At 30.7% G+C, this 22,667-nt stretch overlaps 2 protein-coding genes and 1 pseudogene across 2 annotated transcripts; all 3 read left to right on the forward strand.

The window, feature by feature from the left end:
• The first annotated feature begins 4,463 nt into the window (after window positions 1-4,463).
• LOC137816004 (secreted RxLR effector protein 161 pseudogene) lies at window positions 4,464-4,909 on the forward strand (annotated as a pseudogene).
• Window positions 4,910-11,430: 6,521 nt separating this feature from the next.
• Window positions 11,431-15,091, forward strand: LOC137814085 (Leucine-rich repeat receptor-like protein kinase family protein). The gene is made up of 2 exons (XM_068616642.2): window positions 11,431-14,052; window positions 14,527-15,091. Exons 1-2 carry the CDS (start codon window positions 11,766-11,768, stop codon window positions 14,892-14,894), a joined length of 2,655 nt encoding a protein of 884 aa, XP_068472743.1. The 5' UTR covers window positions 11,431-11,765; the 3' UTR covers window positions 14,895-15,091.
• A 5,707-nt stretch (window positions 15,092-20,798) lies between these two features.
• On the forward strand, window positions 20,799-21,744 carry LOC150029640 (uncharacterized). Its single transcript, XM_090296759.1, has 2 exons — window positions 20,799-20,872; window positions 21,186-21,744. The coding sequence occupies exons 1-2, from the start codon at window positions 20,799-20,801 to the stop codon at window positions 21,742-21,744; spliced, it is 633 nt and encodes a 210-aa protein (XP_090152885.1).
• Window positions 21,745-22,667: the final 923 nt, after the last annotated feature.

The following is a 22,667-nucleotide window of genomic DNA, read 5'->3' on the forward strand; positions in this document are numbered from 1 at the left end:
AGAAGGAGAAAACCAGTTTTGTGATCATCTTTTATCAACATATTGAAGAACAAATCTTCATGGATCAAGGTACGCATATTTATGTTAATGATATTGTGAGAATCATATAGTTCTAAGATCAAACAGATTAAAGAAATTTCTTACATGTGGTATCAGATTAAGAACGTATGATTTTCCATTATTTTTATCAACTATTTCCACTAATTGATAACCTTAATTTTGTTGATGATAAAATTGATAATTTTATCAATTATATATTTCCATTGCTTAACGCCTTTAAGGGTTCGTCAAATTAATAATTTATTGCATTTGATAAGTAGATTATTCTTCTTTATGATGATTCAAGATTTATTTGATTGCATAGATATAAAAGTAATAAATTGTTCTTCAATAGTATAATATGAACGAGTTATATATAAAAACACTAAAGACTAAAGTACAATCATAGAGGTGGAAGTATAACAAATTATACTTTGTTATTGCAAACATTGACATGAAATTGAAGCCATACAACGTAAATTTTGTTAATAGTTAATATTGTTTTCTCAAAATCATGGTAGTACGATGAAAGTAACACAAACAAACTCCACAATGAAGAACATTGTCCTTCATTAAATTATGTGTACATTACAAATAATTTGTTAGTCACCAAAGTGGCCAAATTAGAATGTTTTGATAAATGTAAAATTAAATAAAATTCAATTATCCATGATTATGTGATGTTATTAATGCGATGACATGATGATTCATACATGTTTATATTTTATAATGGGTATATTGAAGTTCATTAATTATAAAATGTTTAAGGATCACCCAAAGCTTGATTAATTGTTTTATAAAATCATGAACATGATAGTAGTTAATTAATATATTTGATCAAATATGTTCAGTATATCCAAAGATTGCAAACATGTCTAATTGAAGTATATCTAATTATCTTTTACGTAAGAAAATATATGTATATATATTTTATTAGCATCAATTATGTTTATTGAAATGCATTGTTTGATCACCCAAAGGAGAACTTCAATGTACATTTATTGTCTATATGAATGTTATTTGAATCTGTATTATATGTTCTATGCAACATTTGATTCTGTCTCTCTTCATTCGCAAGCCTCGTCTATTGTGAAGTTCAATAGGCTTAATTTTCCTGAATGGTCTGAACAAGTTCAGTTTCACTTAGGTGTTCTGGATCTTGATTTGACACTCTTAATTGATAAGCCCGCTGTTATTACTGAAACTAGCAGTGCTGAACAAAGATCTTTCCATAAGACTTGGGAAAGATCAAATAGACTAAGTTTAATGTTAATGCGAATGACAATGACTGAGAGCATTAGGTCAACAATTCCTAAAACTGATGATGCTAAGAAATTTTTGGAATCTGTGAAAAGTATGTCTCAATCTGATACAACTGATAAGTCAATTGCTAGGACATTAATGGGTACGTTAACTACCATGAAGTTTGATGGTGGTCGTACAATGCATGAGCACCTCATTGAAATGAAAAATATAGCAACAAGATTGAAATCCATGGGATTGGAAGTGAATGAAAATTTCCTTGTACAATTCATCATGAATTCCTTACCTCCTCAGTATGGTCCATTCCAAATAAATTACAACACTATTAAAGATAAATGGAATGTGACAAAATTGCAAAGTTTACTCATTCAAGAGGAAACAAGACTCAAGAAGCAAGGAAATCACTTTATCAATCTTGTGGGTAAGTCAGGAGTTAAGAAGAAACTAGAAAAGAAGAATCAAAGGGGCAATAAAGGACCATTAAAGGTTAATGAGTCATCTTCCAAAATCCACAAAGAACAAAAGAAGGACGTGTGTCATTTTTGTAAGAAAATTGGACACTATAAGAAAGATTGCCTGAAACGTAAGATATGGTTCGAAAAGAAAGGTAAGCTTAGTGCTTTCGTATGTTTCGAAACAAATTTGGCAGAAGTTCCTTATAATACTTGGTGGATTGATTCTGGTTGTACCACTCATGTTTCTAATACGATGCAAGGATTTCTTATGACCCAGACCACAAGTCCAAATGAAAGATTTGTGTTTATGGGAAATCGAGTCAAAGCTTCAGTTGAAGCCATCAGAACTTATCATTTAATTTTAGATACTGGACATCATTTAGATATTTTCCAAACTCTTTATGTTCCTTCTATTTCTAGAAATTTAATTTCTTTGTCTAAACATGATACAGTTGGATATTCTTTTAAGTTTGGAAATGGATGTTGCAGTTTGTTTAAACATAATCATTTTATTGGTTCTGGTGTTCTTTGTGATGGTTTATACAAATTAAAACTTGATAATCTGTTTGTTGAGACTCTGTTAACCTTGCATCATAATATTGGCACTAAACGCAGTTTAGTGAATGAAAGTTTAGCTTATTTGTGGCATAAACGTTTGGGTCACATATCGAAAGAAAGAATACAAAGATTGGTAAAGAATGAAATCCTACCTGATTTGGATTTTACTAATCTTGGCATTTGTGTAGATTGTATTAAAGGAAAACATACAAAACACACAATTACGAAAGCAACCACAAGAAGCACCCAACTCCTTGAACTTATACACACTGACATATGTGGACCTTTTGAAGCTTCGACTTTTGGTAGAGAAAAGTATTTTATCACATTCATTGATGATTTTTCACGTTATGGATATATCTATTTGTTGCATGAGAAATCTCAGTCAGTAGATGTCTTAGAGGTATTTATTAATGAGGTTGAAAGACAATTAGATAGAAAAGTGAAAATTGTCAGGTCTGATAGAGGTGGTGAATACTATGGAAGGTATGATGAAATGGGACAACATCCTGGTCCATTTGCTAAGTTCCTTGAAAAGCGCGACATATGTGCACAATATACAATGTCAGGAACACCACAACAAAATGGTGTTGCAGAAAGGCGCAATCGTACTTTAATGGATATGGTTAAGAGTATGTTGAGTTATTCTTCTTTACCCTTGTCATTGTGGATGTATGCTTTGAAAACCGCCATGTATTTGTTGAACAGGGTTCCTAGTAAGGTAGTTCTAAAGACACCTTTTAAACTGTGGACAGGAAGGAAACCCAGTTTAAGGCACTTGCATGTTTGGGGTTGCCCGTCTGAAGTAAAAATATATAATCCACAAGAAAAGAAATTGGATTCAAGAACAACTAGTGGCTTTTTCATTGGTTATCCGGAAAAATCTAAAGGGTATAGATTTTATTGTCCTGGCCATAGTACGAGAATTGTTGAAACTGGAAATGCCAGGTTCATTGAAAATGGTGAAAGCAGTGGGAGTATCGAACCACGTAAGGTGGAAATTGAAGAAGTTAGGGTGGAGATTCCTTTACCTATAACTTCTTCTAAAGTTGTTGTTCCTACAGTTGTTGAAACATTTGACAACATACAAGAACAACAAATAAATGATGAAACACCTCAAAATGAAGTTGTCACCAATGAACCTGTAACAAACGAACCATATGGGGCAGTATTGAGAAGATCTGAAGGCAGAGAAGACCTGCTATTTCTGATGATTATGTGGTTTATTTACAAGAGTCAGATTTTGACTTAGGTATTGATGAAGATCCAGTTTCATTTTCACAAGCCATGAAAAGCAATAATTCTATTAAATGGTTAGATGCCATGAAAGAAGAGTTGAAATCAATGGATCATAATGAAGTTTGGGACCTTGTGGAATTGCCTAAAGGATGTAAAAGAGTTGGGTGTAAGTGGGTCTTTAAGACCAAGCGTGACTCTAAGGGCAATATTGAAAGACACAAGGCTAGACTTGTTGCTAAAGGTTTCACTCAGATAGATGGTGTTCATTACAAAGAGACCTTTTCTCCAGTTTCTAAAAAGGATTCATTTAGAATTATCATGGCATTGGTAGCTCAGTATGATTTAGAACTTCATCAAATGGATGTGAAAACCGCTTTTCTGAATGGGAATTTAGAGGAAGAAGTCTGTATGGATCAACCTGAAGGTTTTGCAATTAAAGAAAAGGAACACATGGTGTGTAAGCTTAAGAAGTCAATATATGGACTTAAACAGGCTTCCCAACAATGGAATCTTAAGTTTAATGATACTATCACTTCCTTTGGATTTACGGAAAACATTGTTGACTGATGTATATATCTAAAGGTCAGTGGGAGCAGGTTTATAATTCTAATTTTGTATGTTGATGATATTTTGCTTGCTACTAATGATCTTGGCTTATTACATGAGACCAAGAAATTTCTCTCAAAGAACTTTGAAATGAAAGATATGGGCGAGGCATCCTATGTGATTGGAATTGAAATTATTCGTGATAGATCACAAGGATTATTAGGTTTGTCTCAAAAAGCATATATTAATAAAGTTCTAGAGAGATTTAAGATGGAAAAATGCTCTGCAAGTGTCGTTCCAATTTAGAAAGGGGATAAGTTTAGTCTTGTGCAATGTCCAAATAATGAGTTGGAACACAAAGAAATGGAACGGATTCCTTATGCACCTATCGTTGGCAGCTTGATGTATGCTCAAACTTGTACCAGACCAGATATCAGTTTTGCTGTTGGAATGTTAGGAGGTATCAAGGTAATCCAGGATTAGATAATTGGAAAGCTGCAAAGAAAGTATTGAGATATTTGCAAGGAACAAAAAATTACATGCTCACTTATAGGAGATCCAATCACCTTGAGGTGATAGGATATTCAGATTCAGATTATGCTGGATGTGTGGATACAAGAAAATCTACATTTGGCTATTTGTTTCTTTTAGCTGAAGGAGCAATCTCATGGAAGAGTGCGAAGCAATCTGTCATTGTTGCATCCACTATGGAGGCTGAGTTTGTGGCATGTTTTGAGGCCACTGTTCAAGGATTCTGCGAAACTTTATTTCAGGACTTGGAATTGTCGATAGTATTGCCAAGTCGCTGAAAATTTATTGTGATAATATCGCAACAGTCTTCTTTTCTAAAAGTGACAAGTATTCAAAGGGTGCTAAACACATGAAATTGAAATACCTTGTCGTTAAAGAAGAAGTTCAGAAACAAAGGGTGTCAATTGAACACATTAGCACCAATCTTATGGTTGCAGATCCTTTGACGAAAGGTCTGCCACCAAAGACATTTAATGAGCATGTTGAAAGAATGGGTGTATCTAAAAACCCTTATTGACATTATGATTAAGTATTATGTTCATTATGAATTGACACTCTGAGCTCATTAGATTATTGTTTATGATATTTAATGCATCCTATTTATTTAATTAGTTGTTGTATATACATAATGAGTTATGTTGATATAACAGGATTTTGTCTTTGACTAAGACATTATTGTTGGACCATCATGAGCCTTTCATTTATAGGTCATATTAAGTAGAAAACTAATATTGTAGTACTTAGAAGGAATTATGTTGATCTAATGACATAAAACCGCTAAGACTCTTATTAGCCTATACTTAATGATGATATAATGATATAACCAATGCTTAAGATATTTCAACCTTATATTTATGGTTCATTTTCAATTAACGTAGTTCTGCCACATTGGTCAAGTGGGAGAATGTAAAATATGCATATATGTCCTACGTGGCATATATGTGATTTAAAATAAATAAATAAATAAATCATAAAGTTGAAAAGTAGTTACTTTTGAAATTTGAAATTTGAAAAGGTATTTTGAAAAGTTTTTGTTTCTATATTTAAGCACATTGATGGGATGTGCTGATGATGGTTTTTTTAAGAGAAAGAAATTGGTCCTCCTTCTACCAAGTACGTGAGACATTTTCCTCTCCATCAGAAAGTCTTGTAAAAGTGATAAAAGGGTCAAGAAGGAGAAAACCAGTTTTGTGATCATCTTTTATCAACATATTGAAGAACAAATCTTCATGGATCAAGGTACGCATATTTATGTTAATGATATTGTGAGAATCATATAGTTCTAAGATCAAACAGATTAAAGAAATTTCTTACAGTTTAACGTGCTTGCGAGAAGGACGAAGTTTAACAGAGCTAGAGCTAAGAGAGATGGTTGGAAAATTTTGGAGGATGAAACTAGAGAATAAGATTTTAGAAAATCAAAATTTTGAGTAAGCGTAAAAAATGAAATTTTATGGAAGGAAAATAAAGTATATAAGATGGAGGGAATGACATGAAATTTGTGGCGTTTCTAAATGACACATTTTGAAGGAGAGTTGTGTCAATTATTAAAATGTCATATTATACAAATAATTATGACAGTTTTTAATAATCGTCATATTAAAACCGCCACTACTTACAAGTTTATTTTTGTAGTGTGGGTATATATGTCTTGGTAGTATATATAAATTGACTTCTACACAACTAACTTAGTAATAACTAATATGACTTTATAGTAGATGTATATTTGACTTGGTGGTAGATGTATATCTGGCATGATAGCAAATATTTACATTGAGAATATACTCCAATTAGAGAATTAGGAATTTAAGATTTATTAGATGTTAACATTAAAACTTGTTTGTTATAGATTGAAGTCTTATAAAAAAAAGTCTTATATTTAATCATGATATATGCCTAAACATGAATTTATTAGAATATATATTATGACAATGATGTATGATTACGGTATAATAATGAAAATGATAATATTAATTTTTAATGTAAACTCTGTATAGTATATATGTCATTATAATAAATTTACTTAGTACGAGAGGAGTGTTAATTAGATGTAAGATGTAAGATGAAAACATTCATAGAATGACGATAAATTTATGAGTTATTTTTGGCAAACTTTTGAGTTTGAGTATATAAAAGTATGTATATAATGTTTTTAGCTATTTGGATATTAATAGTCAATACTTTCCGACGGTACACTATATTTAAATGAGGCAAGATTTAATAAAAAAAGCAAATACATTTTTTTGACCATTACTGCATAATTTTAAGTGAAAGCTAAAGAACACTAATTACTGATTTACTAAAAGAAAAAAAGAAATGGTAGTGAAATAGAGTAGGAAAGCAAACACAATCCTGATACTTTGCATAATTTATTTTGTGGGAAGAAGCAGAAGATTATGTGGGAAAATAAAAGAAAATTGAAATGTATGTCAGAACTTTTGGTGAGTCTTGAATGGAGAAAGAGAAAGTATCGTCGTGGCCCTGTTATGTGTTGATAGAAATCACAGAGAAAGTTAAGAATCTTTTGATATGTTGGTACCCTTCGGAACTTTTTGGATTTCGTTCACTTTGTCAGAGAAACTCCACATTTTATGATTCCCTTTCTCCTTTTCAAATTACAACGCAGGGCATTTCACACCTTCTCTAATTCTTAAACTTTTGCTTCGGCTAATATTCATTCATCACTATGACTATGGTGGGAATCATCTCACTTTCATGAAATCATTTTTTAAGAATTATCTTATATATAAATTATTTATTTTAAATAATTATACAATTTATTTACAAAATAGCATATATATATATAAATTAATCTTAATTTATAATTCGTTTTATTTTCTAAGAATTTACATATTTTATATTATTATTATTATTGGAAATACAAACATTCTCTCTTTTTATAACAGTTTAATATTAAAACTGATTTTAGAATACAGCTCAAATTCAATTTTATCTTTAAAAAATTTAGTTATAACAAATTTAATTTAGTTTAGTTATTTGGACCATCTAAGTAATTTTGCTTTCTAAATTTTAATATGTGAGAGGATGGGCAAGAGTGAATTTTCCATAATTTAACTAACTTCCACCTATATGTGTAAAAAAAATAGTGAGTAAGGAGGTGAGTTGTAACATTTCTCTAATAATTACGTTACTACTAATTATCACATTATAAAATAAAATAAACATACATTTAATATTCATTCATATTCTATAAGTCTATTTAAAAATAAGTTTCTCTTTCATAAGGAATTACTATATACATATCCTAACAATTTTTTTTAATAAAAATAGAAAAATAAATCTCATCATTTTGTTTTTAGTCTTGATGAATTTTTTCTAAGATATTACATGCTCTCTTATAACATATGATAATCATAGTTTGAAAAATAAAATACAAGTATACCAAATATGGTAAGTTAGTGTTTTAAAATCTCACATACATGGATATATAAAAATCATATACATATATTTTTACATTTCACAACATTCATTCATATCATTTATATACTCTCATGGATGCATAATAGATTCATTCATTAAACATCTATCAAAATCAATTACCTAACTCTCAACTCATTGGCTACCTCTCATGTCATAAGCCACTAACATTAACATCACAAACATTTGACTTTACTTCCGGAAGTTAGACACATGTGTTGAATTAGACTTATAAATATACATTTGTCACACTATCTTCACTAAGTTGTTACACTATCTTTTTCACACCACATATTAGGTCATGAGAACTTTCTTCGACTATCACCACATAATCCTCTATGTGAGGTCAATATTAGTAGAGTCGTAATCATATCCTTCAAATTCAAAAATTCAATACATAACCTATCATCTCAACATAATATCTTTCTCATGAAATAACTATGTTTAAAGACACCATATATCATATCACAACCATAACATTATATACATCACAAATTAATTTAAATACTAACAAACTCCAAATTTATCATTCATCCTCTTATAATAGTATTCAAGCATAATATATTAATAAAATATAACAATTTAAGAAAAGATAAACAAATTTTAGCATTTGAAAATATATAAAAACATATTTTTCAAAATTTAAAAAACACTCGCCCAACCTCCAATTAAACACATGTTGAAATTTGTTCAACCACCATTATGCTTGCTCAACCAAATGAGTTAGCTCACCTAACGAATTTTAGTCCCCAAGATATAAAACTCTCAAAATTTCACTCAATGACCAAACCTATCAATTTAATTAAATTTAACTCTTGCATAATTCAGACTTTTGTAGAATTTTATAGATTGGTACCAAAGTGACCCAACACAATTCTACTTTATTTTTTATACATAAAATTGAGTAATTTGTTCCTAAAAAATTAGATAATCTTGAACCAATTTGAATCAATTGTAATATTCTACCTCTTTAACTATTAAACATATAACATATATCTCTTAAACTTCATCCATTCAAAATAAACAATTTTTGTTTTTCATATGCATCACTTTCAACAATCTAACATCTCAATCATACAATGCACTAATAGTGTCTATAAGGAAATATTAACTATATTGCAAATATATAAGCATTAACTCATTTGAGGAAAAATCAAATACCTTATGATTTTGACTAAGTGCTGAAAACACCAAAGTTCAAACATAATTTAAAAGAAAATTAATGTTCAACAACACAAATAATGTAAGAGGCAAGTGTTGCACATGACAGAGGAAACAACACTGTGCAACTTTCCTTACATATGACGTAACGCTTATATAATCAAAATATACATTTACAATATCAATATATAGGTAGGATTAATTTTATCTATCCCATGATGGACGACAAATTGTTCTAATTCAAGATAAAGTGACCTTAAACAAGGGTTCAAGTATCCCTTTCAACTTGGAGCATGTTTATTTATAGGAAGTCAATCCCTCGAATACTTTCATTACATTGAATAAATTTAAATACTCAAAACTACATCTAAAAGACAAAAAAAATTCAAAATACTAGAAAACAAGTTTTTAAATCACATTAGGAGTTTCTCAAATTCTTAAAATTTTAAAAAAGATAATATCATTATTGTTAATCTCACAAAATTTTTATTAATAGAAGTGAACGTATTCCCCACCTAATGGTATGTAATCTTATTTAATATTTAGAGTTTACTTTTGTGACCTTACTACATATTTAGTATTTAATTAGTTTATAAACCGATTTTGTATTTAATTAGTTTATAAACCGATTTTTAAGTGCTTAGTCCATACTTCCCTAACTCTGAACTTATAAAATACGATGTGCTCCTTTACTACGTATTTAGTATTTAATCAGTTTATAAACCGACTTCTAAGTGCACAACGATGAAAAAGATGGATACGGACGATATAAATAAACTTCATTCATGTTTACAAAAGTAAAAACATATTGTGACTTATTTTTTTATCTAAGATAAAATCCCTTATGTGGTGGAGCTTGATTCATCATTAGTGATGTAGTCCTCCACCGCTACAATAAATTGTGTGCAGCAGAGGATCTACCAGTTCATGTCCCATGCACTTATTTATGTCCTCAAATACCCTTTTGCCTTTTGTGCTCTCATGCATAAAAACAATTCTGATTATTTATATTTATTAAGAAAAGGCGCTCTTATTTTTTGAAATAAGATAATGGGTGGTCTAAATAAGTTAAACAAAGAAAATAAAATATTTTATATGTTTCGTAGAAGTAGTAGTATTATTTATATATTGGTATAAAGTTATCTTGACCTTTGTCACCCTTTCATTTTATTATTTGGAGTTCACGTAATTCCAAACGACTCTGATGAAACGTGCGATGGGGACCTCTGTCTCTTATCAACAACACTGTCACTCACGAGAATCCTTTCTTCCATGCCCACCTCCTCTTTCCTCCTCATTTTCACACACTTTTTTCATCTTTTTTCTCAATTGCACCACCCTTGTAACTTTTCCACATCACTATTTTTTTGTCAACTCAAATTTAAATCTACCCTCTAAACCTACTTTGAACAATGATACAGAGTTGAAGCTATTTTCTTCCCCGAGGAGAAGGTGCCAAGTTTAATGAAAAGTTTTGTTTGGTTATTGGACATAATCAAAGCTCTCTGACTTCTCAGTTCTGACGGTCAATTGGAGAGCCCACTGCGAGCACGAATTGACAATATGGCCACGTGACCCAGTGACCTTGCCAAAACGTCTTCAATGTAATGAGCTTGTAGTACATAAGATGCATTGAATTGGTTGCAATGCTAAATAGATAAATAAATAAAATAGATAAATGTTTGGTTTGGGTGTTCCAAGGTCAAATCCTACATTACTGTTGGCTTCTTTGGATTCTGTTTCAAACGTTGAAAAAACTCACTTCTTTCTCTTCTTGGGGGTGAAAAGTTCCGCGATATTAGTCACTGAATGGGTCTATTACAGTGACAACTATTTTGGGACAATGCCTTCTAACTTCTCTCCTCACATTGTTTCCCCTGTTTTGGACAAATTTGCTACTACTGGTAGCAACGAATAAATACACTAATAAGTGAAACAAACAGACAGGGAAAAGAAAATATTGGAAGGGTAGATAGAAAGTTCAAATTACACCTTCTTATTTTTAAGGGAAATATCTGAGAAAAATAAAAGAATGTGTAAATGTAAAAAATATTTACTTTTAATCTATGTAAAAACCTGTTTCTGCTGGTTTTCAAAATGTGTTTTTTCACAAATAATCTTTATTTTATCATACATATGAAAGTAAAACTTAACACATTTGCATATTAGTTAACACTAAAAGACATATTTAATCTTATGTGTTTTCTTATCTCTTGATTCCCTTCTATCTCTTTCTGTGCGGAAATTATTGTACCATTTTATTGTACAAATACAATTCCTTTTGAAAACAATGTGATGAGGGGAAAAAAGTCTTTAAAAAGAGAGAGAAGGGGACACTTTTGTGGTTTTATCAGCAAATTTCTCAAAGGCCATGATGAGTTTTTGCACGTAAAAATGCAAGTTTTTTTTCTTTCCTGCCCATCGAGCTCCAGTGATACCTCTAGACACACTCCTTCACTTAACAGTTAACACGGATATATAGAAAACCGTTGTAGAAAACAAATCAAAGCAAGTTCTTTTGCAGACACCAAGCTAATGGCCACTACTACATTCTGTACATACCTATTCCTTCTCTCTGTGTCCATTTCAATCTTCAATCTTTGTTCATCTTCATCAGAGGGGGACATCCTTCTCTCCTTCAAGGCCTCCATTGAAGACTCTAAGAAGGCCTTGTCCACCTGGTCCAACACTTCATCAAACCACCACTGTAACTGGACTGGAATAACCTGTTCCGCAACACCTTTACTCTCAGTAACTTCTATCAACCTTCAGAGCTTAAACCTTTCTGGGGATATCTCATCTTCCATTTGTGACCTCCCAAATCTGTCTTATCTCAACCTTGCTGATAACATCTTCAACCAGCCCATCCCTCTTCATCTCTCTGACTGTAGTTCCTTGGAGACTTTGAATCTCAGTACCAACCTCATATGGGGCACTATCCCATCTCAGATTTCTCAGTTTGCTTCCTTGAGAGTGCTTGACTTGGGAAGAAACCACATAGAAGGAAAAATCCCTGAAAGCTTAGGCTCCTTGAAGAACCTCCAAGTCCTCAACATGGGAAGCAACTTGCTTTCAGGTAGTGTACCTGCTGTCTTTGGCAATCTAACTAAACTTGAAGTTCTTGATTTGTCTCAGAATCCATACTTGGTGAGTGAGATTCCAAAGGATATCGGCGAGCTTGGAAATCTAAAGCAACTTCTGTTGCAAAGCTCTTCTTTTCAAGGGAAAATTCCAGATTCTCTGGTGGGCCTGGTTAGTTTGACTCATTTAGATCTCTCTGAGAACAACCTAACAGGTGGGGTTCCTCAGGCTCTACCATCTTCTCTCAAGAACCTTGTTTCGTTAGATGTTTCAACAAACAAGCTCTTGGGGCCATTTCCTAGTGGCATCTGCAAAGGAGAAGGCCTCATAAACCTCGGTCTCCACTCAAATGCCTTCAATGGTTCAATACCCAACTCCATTGAGGAATGTAAGAGTCTTGAGAGATTCCAAGTCCAGAACAATGCCTTCTCCGGGGATTTCCCCATTTCCTTGTGGTCATTGCCCAAAATCAAGCTCATTAGAGTTGAAAACAACAGATTCTCTGGACAAATACCGGAGTCAATTTCAGGAGCTGTTCAGTTGGAGCATGTTCAGCTTGACAACAACAGCTTCGCTGGTAAAATTCCTCAAGGTCTTGGCTTTGTTAAGAGCTTATACAGATTTTCTGCTTCTCTCAACCTTTTGGATGGTGAAATTCCTCCAAACTTTTGTGACTCTCCTGTTATGAGCATAGTAAATCTCTCCCACAATTCTCTTTCTGGTAAAATACCAGCGCTGAAAAAATGCAGGAAACTAGTTTCATTGTCTTTGGCTGATAACAGTCTAACTGGAGAAATCCCCCCTTCTCTTGCCGAGCTACCTGTACTCACTTACCTTGATCTTTCAGATAACAATCTCACTGGTTCAATCCCACAAGGGCTTCAGAACTTGAAGCTTGCTCTTTTCAATGTCTCCTTCAATCAGCTATCAGGTAAAGTACCATACTCCTTGATTTCTGGTCTCCCTGCCTCATTTTTGGACGGAAACCCTGGTCTTTGTGGCCCTGGATTACCTAACTCTTGTTCTGATGACATGCCAAGACGCCACATTGGTAGCCTTACAACCTTAGCATGTGCTCTCATCAGTTTAGCCTTTGTTGTTGGAACTGCCATTGTTGTTGGTGGGTTTATTTTGTATCGGGGATATTGCAAGGGGAATCAAGTTGGGGTTTGGCGCTCAGTGTTCTTTTATCCTCTCAGGATTACCGAGCATGATCTACTTGTAGGGATGAATGAGAAAAACTCAATGGGTAATGGTGGGTTTTTTGGTAGAGTTTATGTTGTGAGTTTACCTAGTGGTGAACTGGTAGCTGTGAAGAAGTTAGTCAATTTTGGAAACCAGTCCTCCAAAAGTTTGAAAGCGGAGGTGAAGACTTTGGCAAAAATTAGGCACAAGAATGTGGTTAAAATTCTGGGGTTCTGCCACTCCGATGAGTCAGTGTTTCTCATTTATGAGTACTTGCATGGAGGGAGCTTAGGGGATTTGATTTCTCGTCAGAATTTTGAGCTGCAGTGGGTGGTTCGATTAAGAATTGCCATTGGAGTTGCTCAAGGGCTGGCATATCTTCACAAGGATTATCTCCCTCACTTGCTCCACAGAAATGTCAAGTCAAGTAATATTTTGTTGGATGCAAACTTCGAGCCAAAACTCACAGATTTTGCTCTTGATCGAGTTGTGGGAGAAGCTTCATTTCAATCAATATTGAACTCTGAAGCAGCATCTTCATGTTACATCGCACCAGGTATGATAACTTGTGTTCAAATAACTTTAAATGCATTCCCATAGTTGAGCTAACTCATTTGTAGAGTTTTTTTTAATACAAATTAAGACCTACATGCATGCTTGGATGTTCACTTTATTATGAAATAGCTTGAATTTTTAGGTAATTTCTTAAGATCATTCATTTTGAATTAGAATGGGCTTGTGTGGCTTGTTAGTTGAAAAGCTCCATAGACTTCAGTAGATTTCAATATTGAGTTGCATCATCGAGTACTTTGTCAATCTGTAACTTCCTATTTCTATTTGCTTGCTGCACAGATTGTGTACAATATTTTCCCGAGAGCCTCCAGTAAATTGATAATAACTCAATTTTTTCAATATTATTGTTGATAGAAAACACTGCCTAGATTATCATTAATCTGCATGCTTGCATCAAATATGTTTTAGTTAACCAACAAATATTAACATACTAACTAATTGTATTGTTGCAATGCAGAAAATGGTTACAGTAAGAAAGCAACTGAACAATTGGACATCTACAGCTTTGGTGTGGTATTGCTGGAGCTGGTGAGTGGTAGGCAAGCAGAGCAAACGGAGTCAATTGACTCAGTTGACATTGTGAAGTGGGTTAGAAGGAAAGTGAACATCGCCAATGGGGTGCATCAAGTTCTTGACCCAAAAATATCAAACACTTGTCACCAAGAGATGATTGGAGCTTTAGATATTGCACTTCGTTGCACTTCTGTGGTGCCTGAGAAAAGGCCATCCATGGTAGAAGTTGTTAGAAGCCTTCAATCCCTGGAGTCAAGAACTTGCAATGCAAATATGCTTGAACCAAATGAGGAACCCTCAGTACCAGTCTGATCTGACTTCTAAGTTCCAACTCAAAGACTGCCTTGTTTTTTGTTGAGTCTTTGTATGTAAATTTTAAGCTTTGTACTTCACATATTTTTTGTTTTCTCTTCTTTCCATCTGATGAATTGAGATATAGGAATGGTTTGGCATGATACATTCTGTATTTGGCATTGGATTGTAAGTGTTAATACTCAGGAGTGCCATCATGTACTGGTTTAGACACGTACTTTTAGCACGCAAACTCAAGGTTGAAGTAGATAACACCAACTTCACTGCCCTTTTTTTTCTGTCCTATGGTGGAGGATACACTACATCTAAAACAGATGTCACGAATCTTTCAAACTACATTATGCACGAAGGGTTAAGTTTATGCGGAGAAGTGTAAAACCAAGTGATTTTTTTTGTAATGGATAAAGAGTTGATAGAAGATTTCTGTAACAATAAGCCAAGTGTGAGTCGTGAAAAGGGGTTTGACATGTTACATTGTGTCTCAACTCAACTTCAGTTTGCAAGTTTCTTTTGTCAAACTGGTAGAGAATAAACAGAAAAAAATTTCCACATGATAGATGTAGTGATTGAGTTTTAGATTTGAGGTTTTTTTTAAAAATTTGATCCTTATTGTTGCCATTATAAAAAAGAACTTATAGAATAAGTAAAAGACAGAATAAAGAGTCATTAAACATTTTAAACATGGATTAATATCAGGTCCCCTAAATTGATGTGAGACTTGCCAACGTTATATGTTCAATTTCTTGAAGATACAGTGTTTCTTTTGCTAACAGAACTCTTATTCTTGGAATCATCTAAAACTATTAAGAGTAATTTTGGTATTTAAAAAATTGTAGGAGTGGAAGAAGAAAAATGTAAAAATACAGAAGAATGTAAATATGAAGGTGAAGAAAGAATTTATCAAACCAAGATGCTTAAGTATAATGAGTTGGCCCAAAAGAGGCCCAAACATAAAAAAAACAACAAATATAGAAACAAAACAAACACAAAATGTACCTTTTCCAAATGAGAGTGCAACACAATAACAACCACTTCTTTAATCATAACCTTGTCAACAACAATAAGATCGTGAGTTTCCACCTCAAAGTTCTTACTTTAATCTTGACTTAGAAATGTTGTAGATTGTCATGCAAATAAGTTTAATTGAGTGAAATTAGAATCAAATCCTACATTCTTAAATAGAAATAAGTGAATTGTGATTATTTGTTACAATTTTTGTTCTACTCGTAACAAAAGTGTATACATTTCCCGATTGGTGATCACGTTTTGGAAGAAGATACTAGGAACAAGAACCTTTAACCAAAATTTGTGTTCTTAATGTTGAAGCTGCTGTGCAAGTCATGGTTTTCCAAATCCCATCAAATGTCAAACTGATTTGGACATCAGACATTATATCAACAGATCTTATATTGAAGAGATGGATTTCGAATGTGATTTTTACATGTTTTCAGCAATGAATTGGGGGTACATAAGATCCGTAGTACGGATTTTTTTACTGCTAGAGCTAGTTTTTTTTGTTTTTTTTTTATAGAGCTAGTAACTTTACAGAATAGCTCTAGCAACTTTACAGAAATAAAGAATGTGTTATATATATATCGAAGAGATTAATTATATGAATTATAAATATAAATATCATTTTGATATTTATAGAATATTTCATCGTGTGAAGAGAATGTATATTAATTCAGTAAAAAAAAAAAATAAACCATATTTCTAATAAATTGTTTGAGATTACATTAATGTGGTTAAATTATGACCACTTTTGTTATGTTAATGTTGTTAGAAAACTGAACACATTTAAATACCTAAGAGTCAAATATCAATTTGGTTCCAAAGTATATAAAAAGATGGCAATTTAATCTATAAAAATAATAAGAATAATCTTATTTAATCTCTAAATATGCAAAAATAATACAAATTAATACCTAAAATTTACAATTTAATTTCAAATTAATCTTTAAAAAAAGAAATTTAATTTTAAATTAGTCCTTAAAATATGTCGAACAAAATTTAATGACAAACTTTTTACCCATTCAATAAGTAAATGATAATTTTCATTCTTATAACATTAAATTAACGTTCAGTTACACTTTCAGAATCAAAATAATCCTTTGTCCTATTTTAAATGGATTGAAATGTGAAAAAAATAAATATAAAATTGACATAATTAAAGTGAAAAATATGTTATGAAAGGAAATGTTATTATGGATTCTTCATTGCATTTTATATATATTTATAGAGCGAAACACATGTAATAAAATAATAGAGGATATCGTATAAAAGTATTGTGAAAATAGGTTTAAGAATATGATAAATATATTTTAAAAGCTGTTTAAAAGATTTCACAGTCAACTACATAGATTTTGATAACCAATTATATTTATGTTTTGGAGAGATTGATGTTTCACATTCAAATTTGGACAATGATGACTTTTGAATATACAACTTATTGTGTTGGTTATTTTTGTTATTGATAGGAAAAAATTAAGACTTTGGGAGATGTATATAAGCTGCAGAAGCTAACTTAATATAAAAAAATCATTAACAAGTAATGATGACTTGTAGAGCAAGTCATGCATGTCGGTTCGTAGTCCATTATTAAAAAGCGTGAGACAAATTCATTAATCTAGTTTGCTTACCCGTTTAGTCCCGCCCTGCATAACCTATAGTCCATGAGGCTTAATAGCGAGACGAGACGGGTTGTTGGCCCTGCATAAATAAAAAGTAATTATTATTTTTTTTGTAAAAAAAAATTATATGCCATTCATCTATTATTGCAGTGTGACATTTATTTCATTTTATTTTAAAAAAAATGAATTTTTATTATACTAAAAAAAGGATGTTTTATTTTAATCATTTAAAGGAGTTAATTTTTTTTATCAGCAATAAAAAATAATATAAATAAAAACTACTTTAAGGATGATCTAACTCATATACAAAATCGCACAGAAACAAACATTTCCTCCTCTCATAAGTTTGTCACTATAATCAAATACATACAAATTAGGGGATACAGACACCATACAAAAAAAGAAAAACAAGCAAAAGGGACTTTAAAGGTTACTCAGGATTAGGCCTTTAGTTGAGCCATAGAGTTAGTATGAAGAATGACAGTGAATTTAGTTTTAACTAAAGTTTTATATTTAAAATTTATTAATAAAAAAATAATATAAAGAGGAGATTTTAATAGGATGGTTAAAAAATTAGTCATCTCCATTAAAATATTTTTGTAGCAAAACTTGATAAGATATTCTTAAACATTTACATACATATATAGAAAAAATAGATGCAAATCAAAACTTTAATTATTTTTAATCATCTTTTAACCACCGTTATACTTGAATTTATATATATATATATATATATATTATCTTAATTGAATGAATTGAAATAGAGATAAAATTTTAATTTTTTAGTAGTAGAAATAAATTCTTTTATAATTAATGAAATTTTAATTTAAAAAAAATATTTTTCTTATGCGGGTTGACCTGACCTGACCTGCATGCCCACATGTCATTTCTTATGTAGAGGGTCAATAAAATGAAGGCAATTGCTTCCTGCACCCAACACTTTTGAACCTGCACCTAACACAATTTCAAAAATTCCAAAAATACCCTTTATTCTAGAAATGAAAATTCGAAATTGAAAATAATGCATTTTGGAAAAGTAGATCAAGAAGAGATTATTGTGCTCCGAATATAAAAATCCGGAAAAAAAAATCAAAATCCCATTCTGGATAAAAAATTCAGAATTGAAAATAATACATTCTGAAAAAATTTATTCAAAAGAAATTATTGTGTTTCGAAAAAAAAGTCTGAAATGTTATTTTATATGTACTTTTAAGGATATTTTTGTCTTTTCTTCTGTTTTCTTCTGTAATTATGAGCAGTGATATGGTGTAGGAAGCAATTGCCTAAAATGAACTCACACTCTTCAGCCCAATCCACATTTTACATCCCAAATACGGAACAGATTATACAAATAGGGAAAACCCACATTGCCACCCTGCCAACAAGCCAAACATTCTACACAAAATAAGCGTGATACAAAAGTTAACTTGATATAAAAAACCATTTACAAGGCGGACACAATACACAAAATAAACCTAAAAAGAAGAATACAATAAAATGATATGAAAGAAGAAAACAATTTATTCATTTATTTGTTAATTTACTTTCTTAAATAATGATTTGAAATAATAATTTAAATACATATTTGAAGATATAAATTTTGCAATAGTAACCGTTTTATTAAATAATTATTATAAATTTTTTCAGTAACTTTAATATAACTCATATATTTAATATATATATATATATATATATCTATATTACATTTAATATATAATAAATATCATATTAAATAATATAATTTTACATTTAATACTATTATATTCAATGTAATATATAAAATTAAATATAATATTTATTATATATATATTCCTACTTTTGTCCCAAAACGTTTACAGTTTTAGTCTTTAATTTCTTTTTGAATTGACAGAGGTGATGTTTTCAGTTTTCAATAAATTATTAATTTTATTTGAAGTTATGAAAATAAATTACATTAATATTTGTATTTATAATAGAAAAAATTAATATATTTATTAGGATAATGAGATAACTTTAGTAAAGTGACATATTTATTATTATATTTAAAAGCCTTAAAGTATAATTATATATAACAAGGATTGTTGGAACACGTTTCTTTATAAGTTTTTTATTAAAAAATGAGTTTAACTTTTTCATAATTTAAAATAAAAAAAATAATTTTATTTTATTTTTCACTTTTTTTTCTTAAAAGTATATGAAAAATTATCAAATAACGTCATTGTAATTATTAATTACAACATTATATATCCATAGGTTTTATTTTAGTTATTTTTTTTTTAAATCCTACTTTTAGATCGAAAGTTTCTTCGGCATAAATTATATACACAAAAGCTTGTATTAATAAAAACGATTTTATAGTTTATTTATATAAATTTTATTTCTTCATTAAGTTTTAATAAAATCTAATATAAATAGTTATAATAATATAAAATTGTAATTCAACGTTGAGTTAATATTTTTTTTTTGAGTTATTCAGATGTTAAAAGTTACCTCAGTAAACTGTAATCGTTTCTTTATATTAAGTAGAAAGAAAGTAATTATATAATGTTGTTTAGATAATTTTCTCTATTATAAAAGAAAGAGAGAAAGAAAGTTTTTAAAAAATATAAATTAACTTATGGATTTAATTCTAAAAACAATTCTCATCTAAATTCTTTAAAACTTATAATGCATAAACTGTTTTTAAATATGTTTAATTCATTTCATGTTCTTATTACTAAACTGGCTCAAATAAGATGATATTTAATATCTTGAAAATATAGAAAAGTCATATTTTTATTTATAAATGACAAAATTAGGAGAAGGATATGACAGAAGAAGGATTGAACTATTCTAGTATATTCTTCTGTGTGGAGTTAAAACTTTGAGTTATAATCATTGACATGCTAACTATGCAAATTCTATAAATTTTCAAGAAAAATTGCATACAGTACTTACCTAATCTAACCATGAATATATTAATAAAACTAAATTTTAAATTTACTAATTTAATAAAAAAATAAATTGAATGTATGAGATTTATGCAGTTTCCTTATAACATCAGATGATTAAAACCCTACTATATATATTATGCTTACAATACCCTAACACATCCGAGGCAAGAGTTTCATTCAACTGTGACAATCCAAGTTTTGCTTTTAACGTGAGATCGGTTATTGCTCCTTTGTATTTTTTTGCTGAGCGTGGCAGAGGGCAAATAATTCTTCAAAAATGTTCAACCATTGGTATGAGTTCATAACTGAGACAAAGTCTTTTTTTTTTCTTGTAGAATTAAGATAAAGAAAGTGATGATAATATGAAAAACTTCACAAATTTCAGGACGAACAAGGGCTGTACTGAGGGCGAGTGCCCTTACTATTGCGGCTACAGGTTTCCATTCCTATTTATTTGTCTCTTTTAACTGGTTGATTTAATTACATATATATTTTATCAGTCAATTATCATCATTTTATAAAATTTTCTATCTAATCTTCAGTTTTTACTTATTTTATGGATTTATAAGATTTCTAATACCATCAATGGCGCTGTTGAAAACAAAAATAAAAAACATTTTGTTTTCTCAAGTTTTGGTAATGAAAAGTAATCCACCAGATCAATACATCTCAGAAAACTGAACAAATAATTCTTTTGTAATGGCTGGCAAAAGTCCAATCTCACTTCAAGTGACCCTTATTCTTGTTAGACCTAGTGGTGGTGCTGAAAATGGTGGCAATTCAAGTTGCAACCATGGAGAAGTGTTTGGAAATGAGAGTGCAACACTGCAAGAGTCACTTCAGACACAGAGCCAAGTGAATGCACTTTTCATTGAGAACCTTGGCAGCAGCAGCAACAACAACCAGTTTCTGACTAAGAGAGCTAACTTTCGTAGGCTTGATGGTCCCAATAATCTTGAGTTGGAACACTGTCTAAGTCTCCCAGATGAGCCATCTAATTTTAGAACAAAGTTACGAGGTGGGAACTTGGAACTGGGGCCTTTGAGGAAGAACAGAAGCAACAGACGGTGTTCGTTCATGGTGGATGGAAGTACAGGAGCAACAAATGGAGTTTCTTCATTTGGGCCACAGATCCAACCAATGGTGGCATCAGATGGTTTTCTGAATCCTTATTCTGAACCACACAACAATGCTTCCCAAAGTCAGACCTTTGAAAGTCAATTTGAACTGAACATGAAAGATTATCTGAATAAATCTTATATAGAAGACAATGATTTCATATGTGATTTCGACAATTTACTACCATGAATGGAGTAGAAAATGCCTCTAAACCCTAAACCCTTTTTAGTACTGCTACTAAAGCCACCAGGTTTAGTCTGCACAAGAATAAAATTTTGGGAATGGATATTCATACTTGAGTGAATTATCAACTTTTGTGGTGAATTATAGCTAAAACTAAAAAATATCAATAAGAATTCTTTAATTTGTTTGGAGGTAAATTAATGAAATTTCCTCAATTTATTATTTTTATTTTTACTTAAGCCTGGAAGAGTTAAATTCTTCTGATTTTGAATTATCATAATATCTAGACCTAGTTCTCCTCTTTAAACTTTATTATGTATATTTATCGTTTTAATTAATAAGAATTCTTAGGTCTTTCGATAATATTATTTCTCATAATTTATTACGCAATCAATTGTGATTATACATATTGTCGTTGATGGTTAAATTTGTAATATCCTTTATGTTTTTACACTGTTTTGTTGATTCTTTAAATATGTCAATAAATGGATTTGATCAATAATATGATTTATAAAGGAGTTGATAAATACTACTCAAAGATGCAATGTAGATCATTTTCAACTCTCACTATAAATGTAGTATACACAATTACTCGCGCTTAAAAAAAATACATAAAATTGTTATTCATTGTTTGTACATTCAAGTTTTTATATTATTATGGTTCTTTAAATATGTCAATAATCTAATTATAGATAATATCAATAATATGATTCATAAAGTACTGGATATGCTACTCCAAAGATGTAATGTTGATCATTTTCATCTCTCATTATTTGCTAATAATTTAAATAGATCATTTTCATCTCTCATTGAGTAATTTATTGTGAAATTCAAAATCATTTCTTTATTAGTCAAAGTAATTTAGTCCAAGATTGTTTTCCCTTAAAATTTGAAAATTCATATCGATAACTAATTAACTATCCATTTAA

Source organism: Phaseolus vulgaris, chromosome 1, assembly GCF_051622355.1.
Source record: "Phaseolus vulgaris cultivar YP4 chromosome 1, ASM5162235v1, whole genome shotgun sequence".
NCBI classification, from domain to species: domain Eukaryota; kingdom Viridiplantae; phylum Streptophyta; class Magnoliopsida; order Fabales; family Fabaceae; genus Phaseolus; species Phaseolus vulgaris.

Bases quoted from the DNA above. Each gene is read 5' to 3' on its own strand.
- LOC150029640 (XM_090296759.1), top strand. From the start codon at position 20,799: ATGAAAAACTTCACAAATTTCAGGACGAACAAGGGCTGTACTGAGGGC. The intron at 20,873-21,185 runs GTTTCCATTCCT...TATTCTTGTTAG, and splicing joins CCTTACTATTGCGGCTACAG to ACCTAGTGGTGGTGCTGAAA.
- LOC137814085 (XM_068616642.2), top strand. From the start codon at position 11,766: ATGGCCACTACTACATTCTGTACATACCTATTCCTTCTCTCTGTGTCC. The intron at 14,053-14,526 runs GTATGATAACTT...GTTGCAATGCAG, and splicing joins TTCATGTTACATCGCACCAG to AAAATGGTTACAGTAAGAAA.